Below are 19530 nucleotides of genomic sequence, written 5' to 3'. Positions count from 1 at the left end.
ACAACTGAGACATAAACTGAACAATTTCCATAGACATGTGACTAACAGAAATGGAATGTGTCCCTGAACAAAGCGGGTGGGGGGGGGGGGTCAAAATCCAAAATAACAGTAGTAGCTGGTGTGGCCACCAGCTGCATTAAGTACTGCAGTGCATCTCCTCCTCATGGACTGCACCAGATTTGCCAGTTCTTGCTGTGAGATGTTACCCCACTTTTCCACCAAGGCACCTGCAAGTTCTTGGACATTTCTGGGGGGAATGGCCCTAGCCCTCACCCTTCGATCCAACAGGGACCAGACGTGCTCAATGGAATTGATATCCGGGCTCTTTGCTGGCCATGGCAGAACACTGACATTCCTGTCTTGCAGGAAATCACGCACAGAACAATCTGTATGGCTGGTGGCATTATCATGCTGGAGGGTCATGTCAGGATGAGCCTGCAGGAAGGGTACCACATGAGGGAGGAGGATGTCTTCCATGTAAAGCACAGCGTTGAGACTGCCTGCAATGACAGAAAGCTCAGTCTGATGCTGCTGTGACACATAACCATACTCTTTTTTTAGTATGCTGCTATAGGCAAACTATCAGTATCTGTAGAATACAGTGGGGCAAAAAAGTATTTAGTCAGCCAACAATTGTGCAAGTTCTCCCACTTAAAAAGATGAGAGAGGCCTGTAATTTTCATCATAGGTACACTTCAACTATGACAGACAAAATTAGGAAAAAAAATCCAGAAAATCACATTGTAGGAGTTTTTATGAATTAATTTGCAAATTATGGTGGAAAATAAGTATTTGGTCACCTACAAACAAGCAAGATTTCTGGCTCTCACAGACCTGTAACTTCTTCTTTAAGAGGCTCCTCTGTCCTCCACTCGTTACCTGTATTAATGGCACCTGTTTGAACTTGTTATCAGTATAAAAGACACCTGTCCACAACCTCAAACAGTCACACTCCAAACTCCACTATGGCCAAGACCAAAGAGCTGTCAAAGGACACCAGAAACCAAATTGTAGACCTGCACCAGGCTGGGAGGACTGAATCTGCAATAGGTAAGCAGCTTGGTTTGAAGAAATCAACTGTGGGAGCAATTATTAGGAAATGGAAGATATACAAGACCACTGATAATCTCCCTCGATCTGGGGCTCCACGCAAGATCTCACCCCATGGGGTCAAAATGATCACAAGAACGGTGAGCAAAAATCCCAGAACCACACAGGGGGACCTAGTGAATGACCTGCAGAGAGCTGGGACCAAAGTAACAAAGCCTACCATCAGTAACACACTACGCCGCCAGGGACTCAAATCCTGCAGTGCCAGACGTGTCCCCCTGCTTAAGCCAGTACATGTCCAGGCCCGTCTGAAGTTTGCTAGAGACTAACCTGAACATTGTCTGGTTATCATCTAGTTCTCCTCTCAAGAGGAACCTTCTTACTGTGACTAATGCCTGTGATATTACCCAGGTTATCACTCAACCAACTGCAGTGTATACCAATAGTGTTGGATCTGTGACATCTACTTGTATTGATCCTATCTTCACTAATTCTGCAGAGCTTTGCTCCAAAGCAATATCAGTTCCCATTGGCTGTAGTGACCATAACATTGTGGCAATGACAGGGAAAGCCAAAGTACCAAAGGCAGGGCCTAAAGTTATGTATAAGATATCATACAAGATGTTTTCTCGAGACTGTTTTGTTGAAGATGTAAAATAATGTATGTTGTCCTGAAGTGAATAAGGATGAGGATCCAGATGCAGCACTTGGAGTATTTGTACAGATATTCTTGCCAATTGATGACAAACACATGTTAAGAAACTGACTGTGAGAACTGTTTGAGCCCCCTGGATCGATGATGAATTGACAAATTGTATGGTTCAAATAAATTATGCAAAAAAGGTGGCAGACAAGTCACACTGCTCAGCTGATTGGTTCACATACTGTCAATTGAGAAATTGTGTGACTGAAGTACATGAAAAACAATGGAAAAAGACTTTGGAGCACCTTTAATTGATTTTTTTTTGCCCAAAATATAATATATCTCCATCGTTCATTGAGGTTGATGGGTCATTTATAACAAAAACTTTTTGATATAGCCAATCATAAAAATTACTATTTCACTGGCAAAGTGGACAAACTGAGAAGTGGAATGATACCATTGAACAGTAAACCATCATATTTTTTGTATTGAAAATTATGAATAATAAGTAAAAGAAGGATTGCTGTTTTGAGTTTGGTCAAGTTTGTGTGGAAGAGGGGGAAAAATATTGTTATCCATCAATAATGATAAGCTACCAGGTAGATGGGAAACTATTGAGAATGGTAGCAGATTGTATTGCCAGGCCTATTTGCCATGTCTTTAACCAAAGCCGAAAGGAGTGCGTGTGTCCACAGGTGTGGAAGGAAGCTACAGTAATTCCACTACCTAAAAATAGTAAAGCACTCTTTGCTGGCTCTAACAGCCGACTAATCCGTTTGGTGCCTCTTCTTAGTAAACTGATGGAGAAAATTGGGTTTGTTTCAAATACAATGCTATTTTTCAAAGAACAAGTTAACTACTGATTTTCAGCATGCGAAAAAAAACAAACATTTATTTATCTAGGCAAGTCAGTTAAGAACAAATTCTTATTTTCAATGACAGCCTAGGAACAGTGGGTTAACTGCCTGTTCAGGGGTAGAACGACAGATTTGTACCTTGTCAGCTCGGGGGTTTGAACTTGCAACCTTTCGGTTACTAGTCCAACACTCTAACCACTAGGCTTCCCTGCTACCCCGTATAGTGAAGGGCACTCAACTTGTACTGCACTGACTCAGATGACTGATGATTGGCTAAAATAAACTGATAATAAGATCATAGTTAGAGCTGTATTGTTAGATTTCATCACCGGCCATCACATGGTTGGAGAGTTACTTATCTAATAGGACCCATAGAGTGTTCTTCAATTGAAGCTTCTCTAACATCAGATATTTACAGTGCGGTATCCCTCAGGGCAGTTGCCTTGGGCCGTTACTCTTCTATATTTTTACGAATGATTTGCAACTTGTCCTACAAGAAGTTAAAATTACTATGTATGCTAATGATTGCACACTCTACACATAAGCACCTACAGCCAGTGAGCTCACTGAGACTCTTAGCAAGGAGTTACAGTCAGTGTCGGGTATTTAACAATAAACTGGTCTTAAATACATCTATAACCAAAAGCATTGTATTTGGTTCAACGGATTCTCTTAGACCTAAACCTCAACTGGAGTTGTGCATAAAGGGTGTGACCATTGAACTTGTTGAAGAAGCTGAACACCTTCGAGTAACATTGGATGGTCAGTCATCATGGTCAAGTCATATTGACAAAGTTGTTGTGAAGATGGGGAGAGATAATGTATGTCTGTTATAAAAAAGATGATCTGCGTTTTTAAGACAAAAATCAACTGTACTAGTTGTTCAGGCTCTGATCTTGCCCCATCTTGATTACTGTCTGGTAATATGGTCAGGTGCAGCAAAGAAAGACATAGCAAGCTGCAGCTGGCTCAAAATAAAGCAACTTGCCTGCACACACAGATGTTACTCGTAGGAGTTCAGCTTCTTCAACTTATTCAATGGTCACAACAACAGGCTTGATAGTCTTTCATGGTTGTGGCTTCTCTTTTAGTCTTTTTAAGAAACATTTGTGTGTTGAAAATGCCTAACCACTTGTATAATCTATTTGCATACACTTCAAACAGACACAAATACCAGACATGCCACTATGGGTTTCTTCACTGTACCCAAACCAAAAACAGATTTAATGTGTCGCTCAGTTATGTATAGAGCCATGTCATCATGGAATGTTCCGCCACCAGAGATTACTCAAACAAAAAGCAAGTTTAGCTTTAAAAAACATATTGTATCACAGCTCCTCTTTCTAAAGATCTTTATTTAATTAGGCAAGTCAGTTAAGAACAACTTCTTATTTTCAATGACCACCTAGAAACAGTGGGTTAATTGCCTTGTTCAGGGGGCAGAACAACAGATTTTTACCTTGTCAGCTCAGGGATTTGATCTTGCAACCTTCCTGTTACTAGTCCAACACTCTAACCACTATGTTAGGTTACCTGCCATCCCATCTAATTGAACTGTAATGTATATAAGAATATGAATAGGTACAGTGCCTTCAGAAAGTATTCACACCCCTTGACTTTTTCCATGTTTTGTTGCGTTACAGTCTGAATTTAAAATGGATTAAGTGTAGATGTTTTGTCACTGGTCTCCACACCATACCCCATTATGTCAAATGTTTTTTAAATCGTTTTTACAAATTATGAAAAGCTGAAATGTCTTGAGTCAATAAGTATTCAACCCCTTTTTTAGGGAAAGCCTAAATACATTCAGAAGTAAACATTTTCTAAACAAATCACATAATAAGATGCAGGGACTCTGTGTGCAATAATAGAGTTTAACATGATTTTTGAATGACTACCTCATCTCTGTACCCCACACATACAATTATCTGTAAGGTCAAATCAAATCAAATCAACGGTGTCCCTCAGTCAAGCAGTGAATTTCAAACACAGATTCAACCACAAAGACCAAGGGAGGTTTTCCAATGCCTCGCAAAGAAGGGCACCTATTGGTAGATGGTAGATGGGTACAAATACAAAAATCTGAAAATTGAAAATTCCCTTCACTTTGGATGGTGTATAAGTCACTACAAAGATACAGGCGTCCTTCCTAAGTGGCAGGCGTCCTTCCTAACTCAGTTGCTGAAGAGGAAGGAAACCTCTCAGAGATTTCACCATGATGCCAATGTTGACATTAAAACAGTGACAGAGTTTAATGGCTGTGATAGGAGAAAACTGAGGATGGTAGTTACTCCAACATGGTAGTTACTCCACAATACTAACCTCATTGACAGAGTGAAAAGAAGGAAACTTGTACAGAATAAAAAATATTCCAAAACATGATTTTTTTGCAACAAGGCACTAAACTAATCCAGCAAAAAATGTGGCAAAGTTATTCACCTTTTGTCCTGTATAAAAAGTGTAGCTCAGTTGGTAGAGCATGGCGCTTTCAATGCCAGGGTTGTGGGTTTGATTCCCATGGGGGATCAGTCTGAAAATGTACGTGCTCATTACTGTAAATTGCTCTGGATAAGAGTGTCTGTTAAATGTAGAACATGGAAGGTGCTATGTTTGGGCTGAGTACCACTCTCCATATGTTCAAGCATAGTGGTTGCTACATCATGTTATGGGTATGCTTGTAGTCATAAAGGACTGAAGAGTTTTTCAGGATAAAAAAGAAAAGCAATGGTGCTAAACACAGGTGAAAACCTAGTTCAGTCTGCTTTCCACCAGACACTAACCTAAAATGCATTGCCAAATCTACACTGGAGTTGCTTACCATGAAGACAGTGAGTGGCGAAGTTACAGTTTTGACATAAATCTGCTTCAAAATCTATGGCAAGATCTGAAAATGGTTGTCTAGCAGTGATCAACAACCAATTTGACAGAGCTTGAAGAATTATGAAATTAATAATGGGCAAATAGTGAATGTTCCTGAGTGGCGAAGTTACAGTTACAGTCCAATCCACGTGTGGAAGGCTCTTAGAGACTTACCCAGAAATACTCACAGCTGTAATCGCTGCCAAAGATGATTCTAACACGTATTGACTCAGGGGTGTGAATACTTATGTAAATGAGATATTTCTGTACTTAATTTGCATAATATTTCCAACATTTTCCAACATCTCATACTCCCGGCGCCGACAGAGATGGCCGCCTCGCTTCGCGTTCCTAGGAAACTATGCAGTTTTTTGTTTTTTTACGTGTTAGTTCTTACACTAGTACACCAGGTCATCTTAGGTTTCATTACATACAGCCGAGAAGAACTACTGAATATAAGATCAGCGTCAACTCACCATCAGTACGACCAAGAATATGTTTTTCGCGATGCGGATCCTGTGTTCTGCCTTACAACCAGTGTAACCGAGTGGATCACATGCAGCGACCAAAAAAAAAAACGACTCAGAAAAAGAGGGAAACGAAGCGGTCTTCTGGTCAGACTCCGGAGACGGGCACATCGTGCACCACTCCCTAGCATTCTTCTTGCCAATGTCCAGTCTCTTGACAACAAGGTTGATTTTTTTCCTTGCTACCTTATATAATGTTACTTACCCTACATTGTTCATCTCATATGCATACGTTGATACTGTACTCTATATCATCGACTGCATCCTTATGTAATACATGTATCACTAGCCACTTTAACTATGCCACTTGGTTTACATACTTATCTCATATGTATATACTGTACTCGATATCATCTACTGTATCTTGCCTATGCTGCTCTGTACCATCACTCATTCATATATCCTTATGTACATATTCTTTATCCCCTTACACTGTGTATAAGACAGTAGTTTTTTTGGAATTGTTAGTTAGATTACTTGCTCGTTATTACTGCATTGTCGGAACTAGAAGCACAAGCATTTCGCTACACTCGCATTAACATCTGCTAACCATGTGTATGTGACAAATAAAATTTGATTTGATTTGATTTGATTTTCTATTAACATGTTTTCACTTTGTCATTATGGGGTATTGTGTGTAGATGAGCAAAAAAATATTGAAATACATTTTGAATTCAGGCTGTAACACAACAAAATGTGGAATAAGTCGAGGGGTATGAATACTTTTGTTGTATACCTCCCCTTTTCCCCTCAGAACAGCCTCAATTCATCATGGCATGGACACTACAAGGTGTGGAAAGCGTTCCACAGGAATGCTGGCCCATGTTGACTCCAATGCTTCCGACAGATGTGTCAAGTTGGCCTGATGTTCATTGGGTGGTGGACCGTTGCAGTTCTTGACACAAACTACCATACCCCGTTCAAAGGCACTTCAATCTTTTCTCTTGCCCATTCACCCTCTGAATGGCACACATACACAATCCATGTCTCAATTGTCTCAAGGCTTAGAAATCCTTGTTTAACCTGTCTCCTCCCGTTCATCTACACTGATTGAGGTGGATTTGAAGTGGATCGAATCAATAAGCAATCATAGATTTCAGCTGGATGCACCTGGTCAGTCTATGTCATGAAAAGAGCAGGTGTTCATAATGTTTTGTACACTCAGTGTATAAGTGTATATACACTATTCAATTAGGGTAAAAAGCTGTTTGGTTTTTGTTGTCAGGAATCTTGCCATGGAGGCAGCCCTGCAGAGTGGTCACTTGCTGGCACAGCCACAAAGTCATAAAATCAGATTTTAAACATGCAGATAATCAGGCCTTGACCTGTGCGGGGGTGGGTGAAATAGCCACGTTTGTATGTGAAACTGAATTTGGCACATTGGCCACATTTTTAATTCTGACAGATGTTGAATTGACATATGTGCCCAGTGGGTAGTCAGATTTGGCCACAAAGTCTTTCAGGTTTGGGGGTCTTTTGAAGACCATACATGGGGGATGTTTAAAGATGGGTTTCAGTTGTGGGTCAATGTCAACAATGAACCAGTGCTTCCTGATAATGTCATTGAATGCCTTCCCCAAGGCGTGAAGCATGAGGGGACATGTTCTGCTTTTTCTTTTACTTTTGGTTGAAGGCTTTCTAATTATGTTAGACTTTCAAAATGATCATCGGCATGTTTGACCCAATTATCTTTGTACCCCCTTTCCTTAAACCTGTGTGTGAGGTCCGTGGTCTGTTACTGGTAAGAAGCATCAGAGCTACACATGAGACATTTAATGAGTGGAGGTGGATGGAAACGGTTACCTCTAAGGACAGTGTTCCTTTCCGTAGGTTTCCTGTAAAGATCGGTAGAGAGGGACATTTTGTCCTTAATAACCATCACATCAAGAAAACTGATTTTGATTAATGGTTAAAAGGAGGTGCTCATTAATAGAGTTTAGATAAGCATGAAGTTCCTAGAGTTCTTCCTGAGTCCCTGTATAGATCAGGAAAATATGATCTAAATATCTAAATGTCAGTTGGCTTTTCATAGCCGATAATTAAGAGTATCTCTACCACTCCTGCTGTCTCTAGAGAGTTAAAAACAGCAGGTCTGGGGCAGGTAGCACGTCTGGTGAACAGGTCATGATTCCATAGCCGCAGGCAGAACAGTTGAAACTGGAGCAGCAGCACGGCCAGGTGGACTGGGGACAGCAAGGAGTCATCATGCCAGGTAGTCCTGAGGCATGGTCCTAGGGCTCAGGTCCTCCGAGAGAGAGAAAGAGAGAATTAGAGAGAGCATACTTAAATTCACACAGGACACCGGATAAGACAGGAGAAGTACTCCAGATATAACAAACTGTCCCTAGCCCCCCGACACATAAACTACTGCAGCATAAATACTGGAGGATGAGACAGGAGGGGTCAGGAGACATTGTGGCCCCATCCAATGATACATATAGGACCTTCCACCCCCACCTGGGATATGGATGCCTAATGAAGACCTATGGGTCAAAATGTTTTATCAATAAAATCATCTGAGAGCATGAACAGCAGTGGGCAGCGTTCTCCTTTAGTTTTTTTTCTTAGTGTTGCGTGAGATACCAATGTGGTACAGGAAATTCCACTCTTTTATTTTTTCTCCCTCTATGTCAGTTCTACCCGCGAGGTTATAGTTGTCGCTATGCGGTGAATGACTGTGACATCTCAGAGACATGCTCAGGAGACTCTGGCCAGGTGAGTTGGGCTCTAACCATTATACATCTCTGAGAAAGGATGAAACCTTCAGCTCTGTTTAAAGGAAATATCTGTATATTGTTCATTGTAGTGCCCTCCTAACCTTCACAAACAAGATGGCTACCACTGTCAAGTCGACCAGGTGAGCAGCATGATCACTGAGACACAACGACATGCTCATATCTATTCAGATTGTACGATTCAGAGAATGGTCGTCACCATAAGCTTGCTTGAACAGATAGGGAATGAATGAGTGTGCCCTTTTGTCTCTTTAGGGACGCTGCTATGGTGGAGAGTGCAAGACCAGGGGGAACCAGTGCAAATACCTCTGGGGTTCAAGTGAGTTCAAAATCCCTTTTGCTTAAGTTGCTTTGCTCACCGCAAGATATGCAAAAATATGTGGTCGAAAAGACATTGAGACAGAATCTGAAACGTCTGTCTGCGCTCCAGTTATGTTGGCTTGTTGTGAGGTGTGGTCATCCTCCCTTTCTCCTCTCCTATGTTGCGTCTTCCTGCAGAGGCGGGAGGCTCCGAGAAGTTCTGCTATGAGAAGCTCAATACAGAGGGAACAGAGAAGGGAAACTGTGGGAAGGATGGAGAGAAATGGCTCCAGTGCAGCAAGCAGTGAGTTGAACATGATACCAAATATACACTGTACACTGTAGTGCACTATGCCAGAACAAACATTCAAGTGTTGCTGTATCTGTTCTACATCAATGTAGTACTCACAAAGTATCAGTGTTCCCTTAGCTCTAACTCTCTCGGACTCTCTGCCTGCAGCGATGTGTTCTGTGGGTCCCTGCTGTGCAGCAACATAGGACGCAACCCCCGCATCGGGATGATGAAGGGAGACATCACCCCCACCTCCTTCAACCATCAGGGCAGGCTGGTGGACTGCAGGTGAAGACAACCGTCTCACCTCACATGTCAACACACAGAGACAACAGCCACGGATACTCTCTGACCTCTCTCCTATGGCACCCTCTCTCTATCTCTCGCTCTCTGTCTCTCTCTCTCTCTCTCCCTCCACAGTGGTGGCCATGTTCTTTTGGACGATGAGACTGATTTAGGCTACGTGGAGGACGGGACGCCCTGTGGGCCGTCCATGATGTGCCTTGACCGCAAGTGTCTGCCCATCCAGTCCCTCAACATGAGCGCCTGCCCCAGCGGGCCCAACAGCCAGGTGTGCTCAGCCCACGGGGTAAGTCCAGGGGAGCTGCTTAATCTTCTAGGTGTACCCATACGAACCCAGACGATTACCGCAACCTTGAATGCTCTATTATTAGCCATGAGTGTCCACAATGGTGTCTCCAGTGACAATGTCAATTAAGTGACATATTCACTACAATGTCAACAAGCGTGTAAAATCTCATCCCCAGCATGCGGTAACCATTGAACCTGGGACGTATTCACTTGTTATGGAGCATAGGTTAATGAAGTCCTCCCTGCCCGCCTCTCTTGCTCCCTCTATCATACCTGGCCAGGTGTGTAACAATGAGGCGACGTGCACCTGTGACACGACATGGGCGGGGACAGACTGCAGCATGCCCGACCCCCCCAAGGAGCCTGCACCCGCAGAAGATGAAGGACCAAAGGGTTTGTTTCCATCTAGTTTTCAGAGCGTCCCTATCTCCTCTCCGTGATAGACTAAATATAACGTCCTTTATTGAGTACGGTCAGTCCATTGTGTTTTGTATCACATTGAAAGTAGATTTGTTAATATGTCAGTTATTATCAAGTACCCTCTTCTGTCTAAAGATCAACGCTACATGTCACAGAACATTTGCACATGTCAATGTGTTTGAAAGGTCATTCAAGATGGCGCTGGCTTTTAACTACTGTGCCTTTTAGTTCCTATTTGTCTGTTTTTTAATTTGTAATAGTTTTTAAATTGTTTTTTTTTATTGCTGTTTTTATTGGTTTACTTTTATTGCTCTTATTGTTTTACTACCATGTTTTATTGTGTTATTTTATTGTTGTTTTTTTAAAGTGCTAATTGTAACAGCACTTTAAGCTGCTATTGCTTGTATGAAAGGTGCTAAACAAATCAAGTTTATTATTACCATTAATATTGTTATAATAACATGGAACAGGTACACAGATACGTCTAATGATTCCCAGGAGAATAGAGAAAGATGTTCTAGCTGAGGCCTCTAGCTGCTAATATCACCATGCATCACAGATATAGAGAGCCTGTTGAACATAAACACATTTCTATTGGCTGTTATAAGTCAGTGGATTTCCTAGGGCTTTCGACAACAGGTGGAGGGGAGGCGGAATGGACAGTTGCCAAGGGAACCGCATCACTCTACCCATGTTACTGAAGCAGAACAGAAGCCTGCTGTTTGTTGTGACCAGGTGGTAATAATGATAATGCTCCTTTTCCCTCTGCGCAGTGAGCGTGGCAACTAACAGGCTGATAGGGGCAGTAGCAGGGACCATTCTGGCCCTGGGGGTGATTTTTGGAGGCACGGGGTGGGGAGTAGAGTAAGCATCTTTATCCGTTTCCACAGCTCTTCCTCTCATTGTGGTGCCTCAGTGTGCTGGCTGAGGGTCTCGTGACCCGGCCTGAGCCCGTGTGTGCGTCCTGGTGGCTTTGTCTCGTGTTGGTGGTGACCATATAAATGTCATGTGATTGGATGTTTCAGTGTCATGTGATTGATCGATGGATTCCCCTTATCCCGCCATTTCCTGTTGTTCCCCCATTATTATTAGTCTCCCTCTTCCTCTTTTTTTCCTCTTCTTCTTCTTCCTCTTCTTCTTCTTCTTCCTCTTCTTCCTATTACTCGTCATGTGGCTCCTCTTCTGATCCTCTCCTTTCTGGGGCATGTGGGGCATGGAGATAGACCCCAGTCAAGGGAAGTGATTCGCAGTGAGATAGCCTGTCTTTCAGTGGTGGGCTGTGTGGTGACTGGGACTGCCAAATAGTGCCATGTGGTCATTTTCCACGATTCAAATCCTCATATAGATCACCTAAGACAGAACCTTTATGTAACCTGTCATCGGAAGGGTGAGACTGTAGCTAGGTACATGCCACCATAAAGGAGTAAAACAACTCAGTTTAAGATGATACAGTAAGAGAGAGGTCTATGGTCTCCTGTGGTTTGCTGTGTGCTTAACCACCATGTTTATCGGGACCATTGCTCTGCCCAACTTTTCAACTTAGTGGTCTGTCTTTTCAGAACCTCCGCTCGTATACAATAGACAATAGGGTCCCTGAAAAGTAGACTTGACCTTTGAATTTACAAGCAAAGTGCTACATCACATTCACGATCACTACTACCATGGTAACATTATTGTAGGAGGGCCTGATGAGCATGCAAAAAATATACCACAGACGTAATCAGTCAGTTCAATGGGTATTCTCATGCTATGTGTTCTTGTTCTTAACATCTGTGTAAGATCATCCATGTGTAGAGAAATGCCATACGTGAGGCGCTCATTGTCTTTCTCCCCCATAACCCTTCGCAGGTCCTAGTGCCACCAATCTTATAATAGGCTCCATCGCCGGAGCCATCCTGGTAGCTGCCATAGTGCTGGGGGGGACTGGATGGGGCTTTAAGTAAGCAACACGCCGCATGTCTCTCCTACCGTGACTCTGGCATCCCTGCTGCTGCTTATAGACACCAGGGTTTGAGCTCCTGCTACAGAATATAGACCCAAGGGGACACACAAACATACCTGATACGTACGTCAGGTCAACCACACATAGACTTACATAGTAAGGACGTGAACACACACTTAACATAGACATATTTAAAGTAATCTTGCTTGTGCTCATGATACTTAACATTGTCTTAAAGTAACTGTCCAAGTGAAAATCTCACTTTTAAAAGTTAATATTCTGCTAACTCATACCCAAATAATGTTGTTGACTCATTTTATACTCGTATTTTTAGCCAAAGCATAAATTGGAGGGGAAAAAAACACTTAAAAAACCCCACTTCAAACTTGTATCTCAAACAGAGCGTTTAAAAAATGCTTGCTATTTCCTCATAGAGGATGATGTCATCCTCCTGAGGAGGCTCAGCTGGCCAATCAATAGTCTACTCGCATTAATATGTTTAATGACCAGTATACGCCCACACTATTCGAACACAGTACAATTGGAAAGAAAACTATTGAACACATATTTCATAGAAATCTGGAAACATTGGACAGTTACTTTAATAAAGGTCCACATTCAGTAATATAGGGTGATTATCATAGAGATTATGTTGGAGAGGTGGTGGGCATCTGTGCGTCTGTGGCAGAACCTCAAACTGATAAGACGGGCACAGCTCAAAGCTTGACGTGCATGTTCAATACAGTTACTAAACCTGCTGGTTAGGGCGGAAGGTAGCCTAGCGGTTAGAGTGTTGGGCCAGTAACAGAAAGGTTGCTGGTTTGAATACCTGAGCCGTTAAGGTGAAACATCTGTTGATGTGTCCTTGAGCAAGGCACTTAAACCTAATTTGCTCCAGGGGTGCTGTACTACTATGGCTGACCCTGTAAAACAACACATTTCACTGCACCTATCTGGCGTATGTGACAATATAACATTTTTTTTTTTTTGGGGGGGGGGTTAGCAGAAAAATAATTTAATCAGTTTTATAAGAGCACTTGTAGACCAAACTGTTCTTATTACTAATTTAGTCTATGGATTAAGATGATACCTCCTTTACACATACTCTTCCAGATTGTACATGTCTACACTGAGCATACCAAACATTAGGAACACCTTCCTAATATTGAGTTGCATCCCCCCAAGCTGTTGAGTGTGAAAAACCCAGCAGCATTGCAGTTCTTGACACAAACCGGCACCTACTACCATACCCGTTCAAAGGCACTAAAATATTTTGTCTTGCCTATTCACCCTCTGAATGGCACACACACAATTCATGTCTCAATTGTCTCAAGGCTTAATTATCCTTCTTTAACCTGTCTCCTCCCCTTCATCTACACTGATTGAAGTGGATTTGAAGTGGAATGAATCAATAGGCAATCATAGATTTCACCTGGATGCACCTGGTCAGTCTATGTCATGAAAAGAGCAGGTGTTCAAAATGTTTTGTACACTCAGTGTATATACACAATATTCAATTAGGGTAAAAACGCTGTTTGGCTTTTATTGTCATTAATCTTGTCATGGAGGCAGCTCTGCAGAGTGGTCACTAGCGTGACATCAATAAGGGATCATAGCTTTCACCGGGATTCACCTGGTCAATCTATGTTATGGGAAGAGCAGGTGTTCTTAATGTTTTGTGTACTCAGTGTAAAATACATAGCCAGCTAGTTTACTGTGTGATGCAGTATGCTATGTTCCCTAATCTGAGGAATCAAGTGCCAATCGCTCGCTAGTAAGCCTGCTGTCTCAAGCAACAGGAGTGTTACACACCCTAAATCTAAAGTAGGAAAAATAAGGAGTTGATAAGTGTTATACTGCAGCAACCAAAGCATGCCAGTTAGCAACGCATCATGTTTCTCACCCCAAAAAATATTTCTGCATGTAGACTTGGTTGACTTGGAGAAGGTCAGTTCATTGCACAAAGGCTGAGCCCAACTCAGGATGACATGCTCCTGGGTTACCATACTCTTATCACTACCATAATCTTTTTCTCAATCTGGTACGAGGGTTCAAGGGTGAGAGTTTAAGCGGAAGTGGTGAGAGAGAAGCCAGGGCCATATTGTTGGCCGCAGCCTTTGTGCCATGGCTGGCCACACCCACCTGGATGGCCAGGCTCCGCCCTAGAGCAGAGCAGGACTCCTGGACCCGCCCACACCAGCTGCCATTGCTGCCTGCTTCACAGACCTGGTACAGACACGGCGCATTGAGCTGCATGACCCACCACGCACATCAATAGTGCCACCTCCCACTGGCCTACTATTGAAACAGGTGCATGACAGACTGCTAGAAGCCCCACATCAAGCCACATTACGGGGAGGTTATGCATAACTCTCCTGTTGGTGTTATCTTGTTGTTGGTGTTGTTGTCGTTGTTGTTGTTGTTGATGTGCTGTTGTTGTCTCCTCTTTCCCCCTTTAATAGAGTACATTTTTGTTGGCTCTCTCTCTCTCCCCCCAGATGGTAATGTTTTGAATGGAACTAATATATTTTCCTGTCAGAGATGGTAATGAGAGATTCGTGTCCTATCCTTGTCCTTGTGTTTTGGAAAGCTAACTGTATGCCACATGGACTAGCACAGCCTCTTCTCATTGCCTCCAGCACCATATTATGGTTGCACATTTGAAACACAAAATGGATGTCATTACAATGCAGAAGAATTGACTCAATCGGAAAGACTTAACGACAGCATTACACATACCAATAGTGAACATATCAAATCAATCTAGGGGGGATCTAGTGACCTCACTGTAGCGCGAAGCTGTAGGGAGCGGTCCAGTGCGAAAGGAACAGATATGGCTCCTGTTGTCTAAGAGATGAGTGTGGCTGCTTCTCCACGGTGCACTGACTGTACCACCATCATCAGTAATATACCATGTATTGATCCCTGTCTTCTTTCCCCAACTCTCCCCTGAACGCGAAGAAATGTGAAGAAGCGACGGTACGACCCCAACGCCAGTGCCATATAAGGCCGGAGGAGAGCTCGAAGGGCGCAGAGGGATCCTCTGGACTGCACTTACAGCTGCTGATTTTTGGCATTAGATTTACTTGAAAAAGAAATAGAGGACAATTTAACAAATTCCATCTTAGTCATGTAGAAATGCAGCCTTCTTCAACCCCACCCACCTAACAACCCCATCCTGATCTCTAGAGCCACAGAACTCCTCTCCTTTTCCTTTCATCGTTAGTGCCAGTGCACAGGCGTTCAGGCGGAACTCACACCATTATATTCTCTCACCAGGCATGATTTCCCGCACAGAGCGTGCAGCTCGCTGGCTCTGGCATGAGGGGCCCTCGCTAAAGGACTTTGCATGGCTACCAAAGCTATGAACAACACACAGCAAATCAACAAACAAACAAAAAAGAAGAGAGAAATCACTACTGAATCGTCAAATGGAGGAGAATAGCCTCGTTAAAAAACAAACCCGGTGGTACACTAAACAGGCTCCTCCTCCTTAGGTCACCACAATGAGAGGAAGAGGGCTGCATGCTAGAACCCAAATGGGAAATGCAGACCACATTCAATAAATTGAAGCATATATCGGGCAACATTGTACATAAAAGAGGAGAACGAGTTCAGATTCTGAATTATAACATATCATTTTACACTGACACACTCTGCTTCTGTTTTATCTTTAAGCATGTTGTATAGCGGGTGTTTTTGGCAATGTTAATGAAAAACAGTAACGCAATTATGATTTGGGCCAAAATGCTATGGATAACCAGACAATGTCATAGTCTGTCTATTAGGTGTTACCACGCGCTACATTCTGTATTTATCCAATATAGAGGTCAAGGGTCAGGTTCAGTATACACAGTACAGATGAGAGGTCAGATTTAAGGGTCTACATGTGTCTTCTCTAGAGGTCAGGGGCACAGTGATGGTGACAGAAAGAATGATCGCAGATTATCCAGTCTATGACTGACGTCATGGGGTTCCTTAAGTACTTCCAGTAGTGACTCAAAAGCCAAAGAATCAATCACGTGGAATGTTTGGATGTTGTCGCACACAGAGCACTTTCCCCTATGTCTGCAGTCTGTGTGCCTCTCTCTCCCAGTGCTGCAGACAGGCATGCAGTGTGTCCCTGCAGATTAGTCCCAACTGTGTTACCAGGTGGTGTCACTATTTAACAGTCCTCATCAACACCCACTATACTGGCTAGCTTGGCGCTCTCCATAAACTCTTGCTAGAAATCAAGTTCAGCTCTACTGGTACGCTGCATGCATTCACACTATAGTGGGCTTATAATTCTATAAGGGAGTCCCAAAAATCCGCAAGCTAAAATACGCTACAAAAGATAGGTGCATGTCAACAAACAAAACATTTAACTTTTATTTCTATGCAAAGAAAGATATTGCACAAACTTATGGGTTATTAAATGTAATAATGATATCAGTATAAACATGGAACAAAAACCTTTGCGAATCAGACAACCTTTTGTATTCGGCCACTCCCACATCTCGTTTCATTTAGCTTCAAAGTACTGAACTAAAGAATGGAAAAGCATAATTGAATTCATATGTCCAAGTGAAAAGAACATCCTTTTACGTTTGTGGAATCAAAGGAAAATGTTATTTTTGTGTGTTTTTCCACCAATCTAAGATGACATTTCTAATCTGACATACTGTATGTGCCGAGGCCTCAACAGGTTACTTTTCCAGGACTTTAGTTTCCAGCCCAGCTGACAGACAGACAGTTGGTGTGTTCCAGGTGCTGCCATAGCACTGGCATTGTGTAAACCTCCATATTAGTCATCATCTCGTGTCCCTATCAACACTGCATCATGTACAGTTGGACCGACGAATAAACAACTGAAGTATTTTATCCAAGAGCCTCTGTCTTTCTTTTAGGCCTTAGAACTGTAGAACTGTGCTTAAAGGTCCAGTGCGGTCAAAATGTGATTTTTCCTGTGCTTTACATATATTTACACACTATGAGGTTGGGAATAAAAAGGTTAAATTGTGAAAATTATGATAATGTTGTTTTAGTGTAAGAGCTGTTTGAAAAGACCGGCAGAAATGTAAGCCTGATTTGGTGGGATGGAGTTTTGGTCTGCCTGGCGACATCACCAGGCGGTATAATTTATTAGATCAATAACAACCCCATTAAGCTCGTCCAATTAGGCCCCTCACCCAGACCACTCTCAGACAGTCCCAGCACAATTATTGCATGAGAAATTGCTCTTTGCTAAGAAGCAATTATTTTTCATTTTGACCATTTCGATTTTTTAAATAACAGTAAGGTACTTATTGTTACCCAGAAATGTTTTGATATTGGGATAAAAACAGCTGCATTGGGCCTTTAAATAATGCAGTCAAGCTATAAAAGTGCAGTAGAGAATGAATACGAGGTTAGAGCATATTGTACTGTGCTTGAGTCGGTATATAAATCCATCATGTGATACTGACCACCTCCTGTTCTCAGACGTGCGTGATATGAACTTTGAGCGTACTATAAACATGTAGGTGGGCCCTGTGTCACGAAGAGATCGAGTCATCAGCCAGGAAGTGCAGCTCAAACTCAAACAAAATAAAGTCATCCAAAGTGTTGAAGCTTTTGTCACATATGTACAGTGTAACAAAACCTTTCCAAATGTTTACACCATCTAATGAATAATGATTCCTAAACCTCCTGCCTATAATCACTCTAACATTATGATTTGAACTTTAATATTCCCAATTTTGCCGAGGTGATTGCTTCCTTTAATTGAAAGACACTTCTAGTGTCTTATCCCGTCAAAACACCAGAGAGAGAAAAGGTGGAACTTCCATCATAAAACCTCTCTTAAGGTGTCATTAGAAGGATGAATGACTTGGTGGTAGCCCACCGCAGCCCACTTATCTGTGGCTTCTCACTAAGGCTGCAATTAACTCCCAGATCACGCATGCATGTGGCATTTCACTAAAAGCATCGGCACACGGCTTACGTAGCACGCCAGTACTCCCGTGTGTTTCGTCTGCACTGCAACCGGAAATAAGGACTTTCCAAGTTGACCCAGAGTCAGATCTCCTGCTGTCTTCCTTTCCGTGACTGTTCAGCTTGAATGAAGCTGGGCTGTACTCATGGCTGTGCAGCAGTCTGACTCATTCACTCAGGAATATGGTTATACCCGAACTGCTTGAAATAGGATTGTAGCTATCCCTGAGATGTGATTTAGGATATGCAAATTATCCTAGAAGTTCTGTAAGAAATTCTGATATCTGAATAAAGTAACGGTTCTTTGCACAAGGTTGCAAATAGAGGAGACCCCCCCCCCAAAAAAAAAATTTTTTTTTGGGGGGGGGGTTTAATCAACCAATTGTTTCATTATGAATAGGGTCAGTTTTTACTAACCTATGACCTACTCAGTAAATATTTATCATGCAACAGAAAACAATAAACCAAATAGCCTGTTTCATGAACATGTGTTTACTTGCTTACTCCTGGACTTGCTTTCTTACCAAGAAATATGTCTCATAATATCTCTGAAAGGTTTAGTCACAGTTCCTGTTGTTTTGTTAATACCAGCTTTAACCACAGACCAGAGGCCTAATCCAAGGTTGTTCATAAAACCACCTTTTCAGTTCTTGACAAAGTGTATTCAGATGGATTATTAATATATTAATGAAATATTGTAGTTTTTATTTATTATGTTTTTCTATAGGGGATTTAAAAACAAAGGAACAGATTGATGCACTGCCAAAGAGGAAGGTCTAGGTTATAGCCTCTGTGGACATGAAAGAACCCTCCCTCCAGTGTAAAATTCCTGAAGAATGATGTGTAACAATGTACATTTCAATTCACATTTTATGCAAATGATGAATCCGTCCAATAGAAATTAGCATGTGACAGTCAGACAGTGTTCAATCACTTCCATTGGAACGCTAATAAACTATTTGGCCATCCCCCTTAGATAGACTGACGTACTGTATTTGAGAGCAAACAGATGCGCATCTAAACATCGAGGGCTGCACAAACTACATCACTCTACAAAAGGTAAGTCTCTGTTTTGCACCTGTTGTATTTTACGAGCTTTTTCGTGTAGATTTAATAAAAACCTGAAATTAGAACGTTTTGTTTGAGAAATATTTGTTGCCAGGTTAATCTTGCAAAATGTACTTTATTCGAAATAGAGCAGTTTAAAATAAAAGCTTAGTAGGCCTTTCACTTTTATGATATTTCCTCACACAACAGTTATATGCCTATTTTTCATCAATATTTGGCATGTTATTTATTTAAAAAAAATCATAATTCAAAATAGAGTGCCTGATATTTGTTCGGAACATATTACTTTAT

General features: G+C 42.0%; 1 protein-coding gene across 5 annotated transcripts in view; it reads left to right on the top strand.

Moving 5' to 3' along the window:
* Positions 1–17079, top strand: part of LOC112245967 (disintegrin and metalloproteinase domain-containing protein 23) — a 38061-nt gene extending 20982 nt beyond the window's left edge. The window contains exons 18-27 of one of the 5 annotated variants that reach the window (XR_002952840.2): positions 8571–8651; positions 8743–8793; positions 8927–8990; positions 9170–9275; positions 9432–9551; positions 9684–9852; positions 10136–10247; positions 12123–12213; positions 14265–14526; positions 15178–17079. Coding sequence is in view for 3 of the 5 variants with exons in the window: in XM_024414211.2 (XP_024269979.1) it covers positions 8571–8651; positions 8743–8793; positions 8927–8990; positions 9170–9275; positions 9432–9551; positions 9684–9852; positions 10136–10247; positions 11048–11138; positions 15178–15223 (840 nt within the window). In the remaining 2 variants the exon portion in view is untranslated. Of the gene's footprint in view, positions 1–8570; positions 8652–8742; positions 8794–8926; positions 8991–9169; positions 9276–9431; positions 9552–9683; positions 9853–10135; positions 10248–11047; positions 11139–12122; positions 12214–14264; positions 14527–15177 lie in introns of all 5 variants that reach the window. The other 4 variants (XR_002952841.2, XM_024414211.2, XM_024414210.2 and 1 more) reach the window with 4 other exon arrangements.
* The last annotated feature ends 2451 nt before the right edge of the window (positions 17080–19530 follow it).

The sequence above is a fragment of the Oncorhynchus tshawytscha genome, linkage group LG03, assembly GCF_018296145.1.
Source record: "Oncorhynchus tshawytscha isolate Ot180627B linkage group LG03, Otsh_v2.0, whole genome shotgun sequence".
NCBI classification, from domain to species: Eukaryota; Metazoa; Chordata; class Actinopteri; order Salmoniformes; family Salmonidae; genus Oncorhynchus; species Oncorhynchus tshawytscha.
Note: the sequence above shows the minus strand (reverse complement) of the source record. Positions and strands in the feature narration are given on the sequence as shown.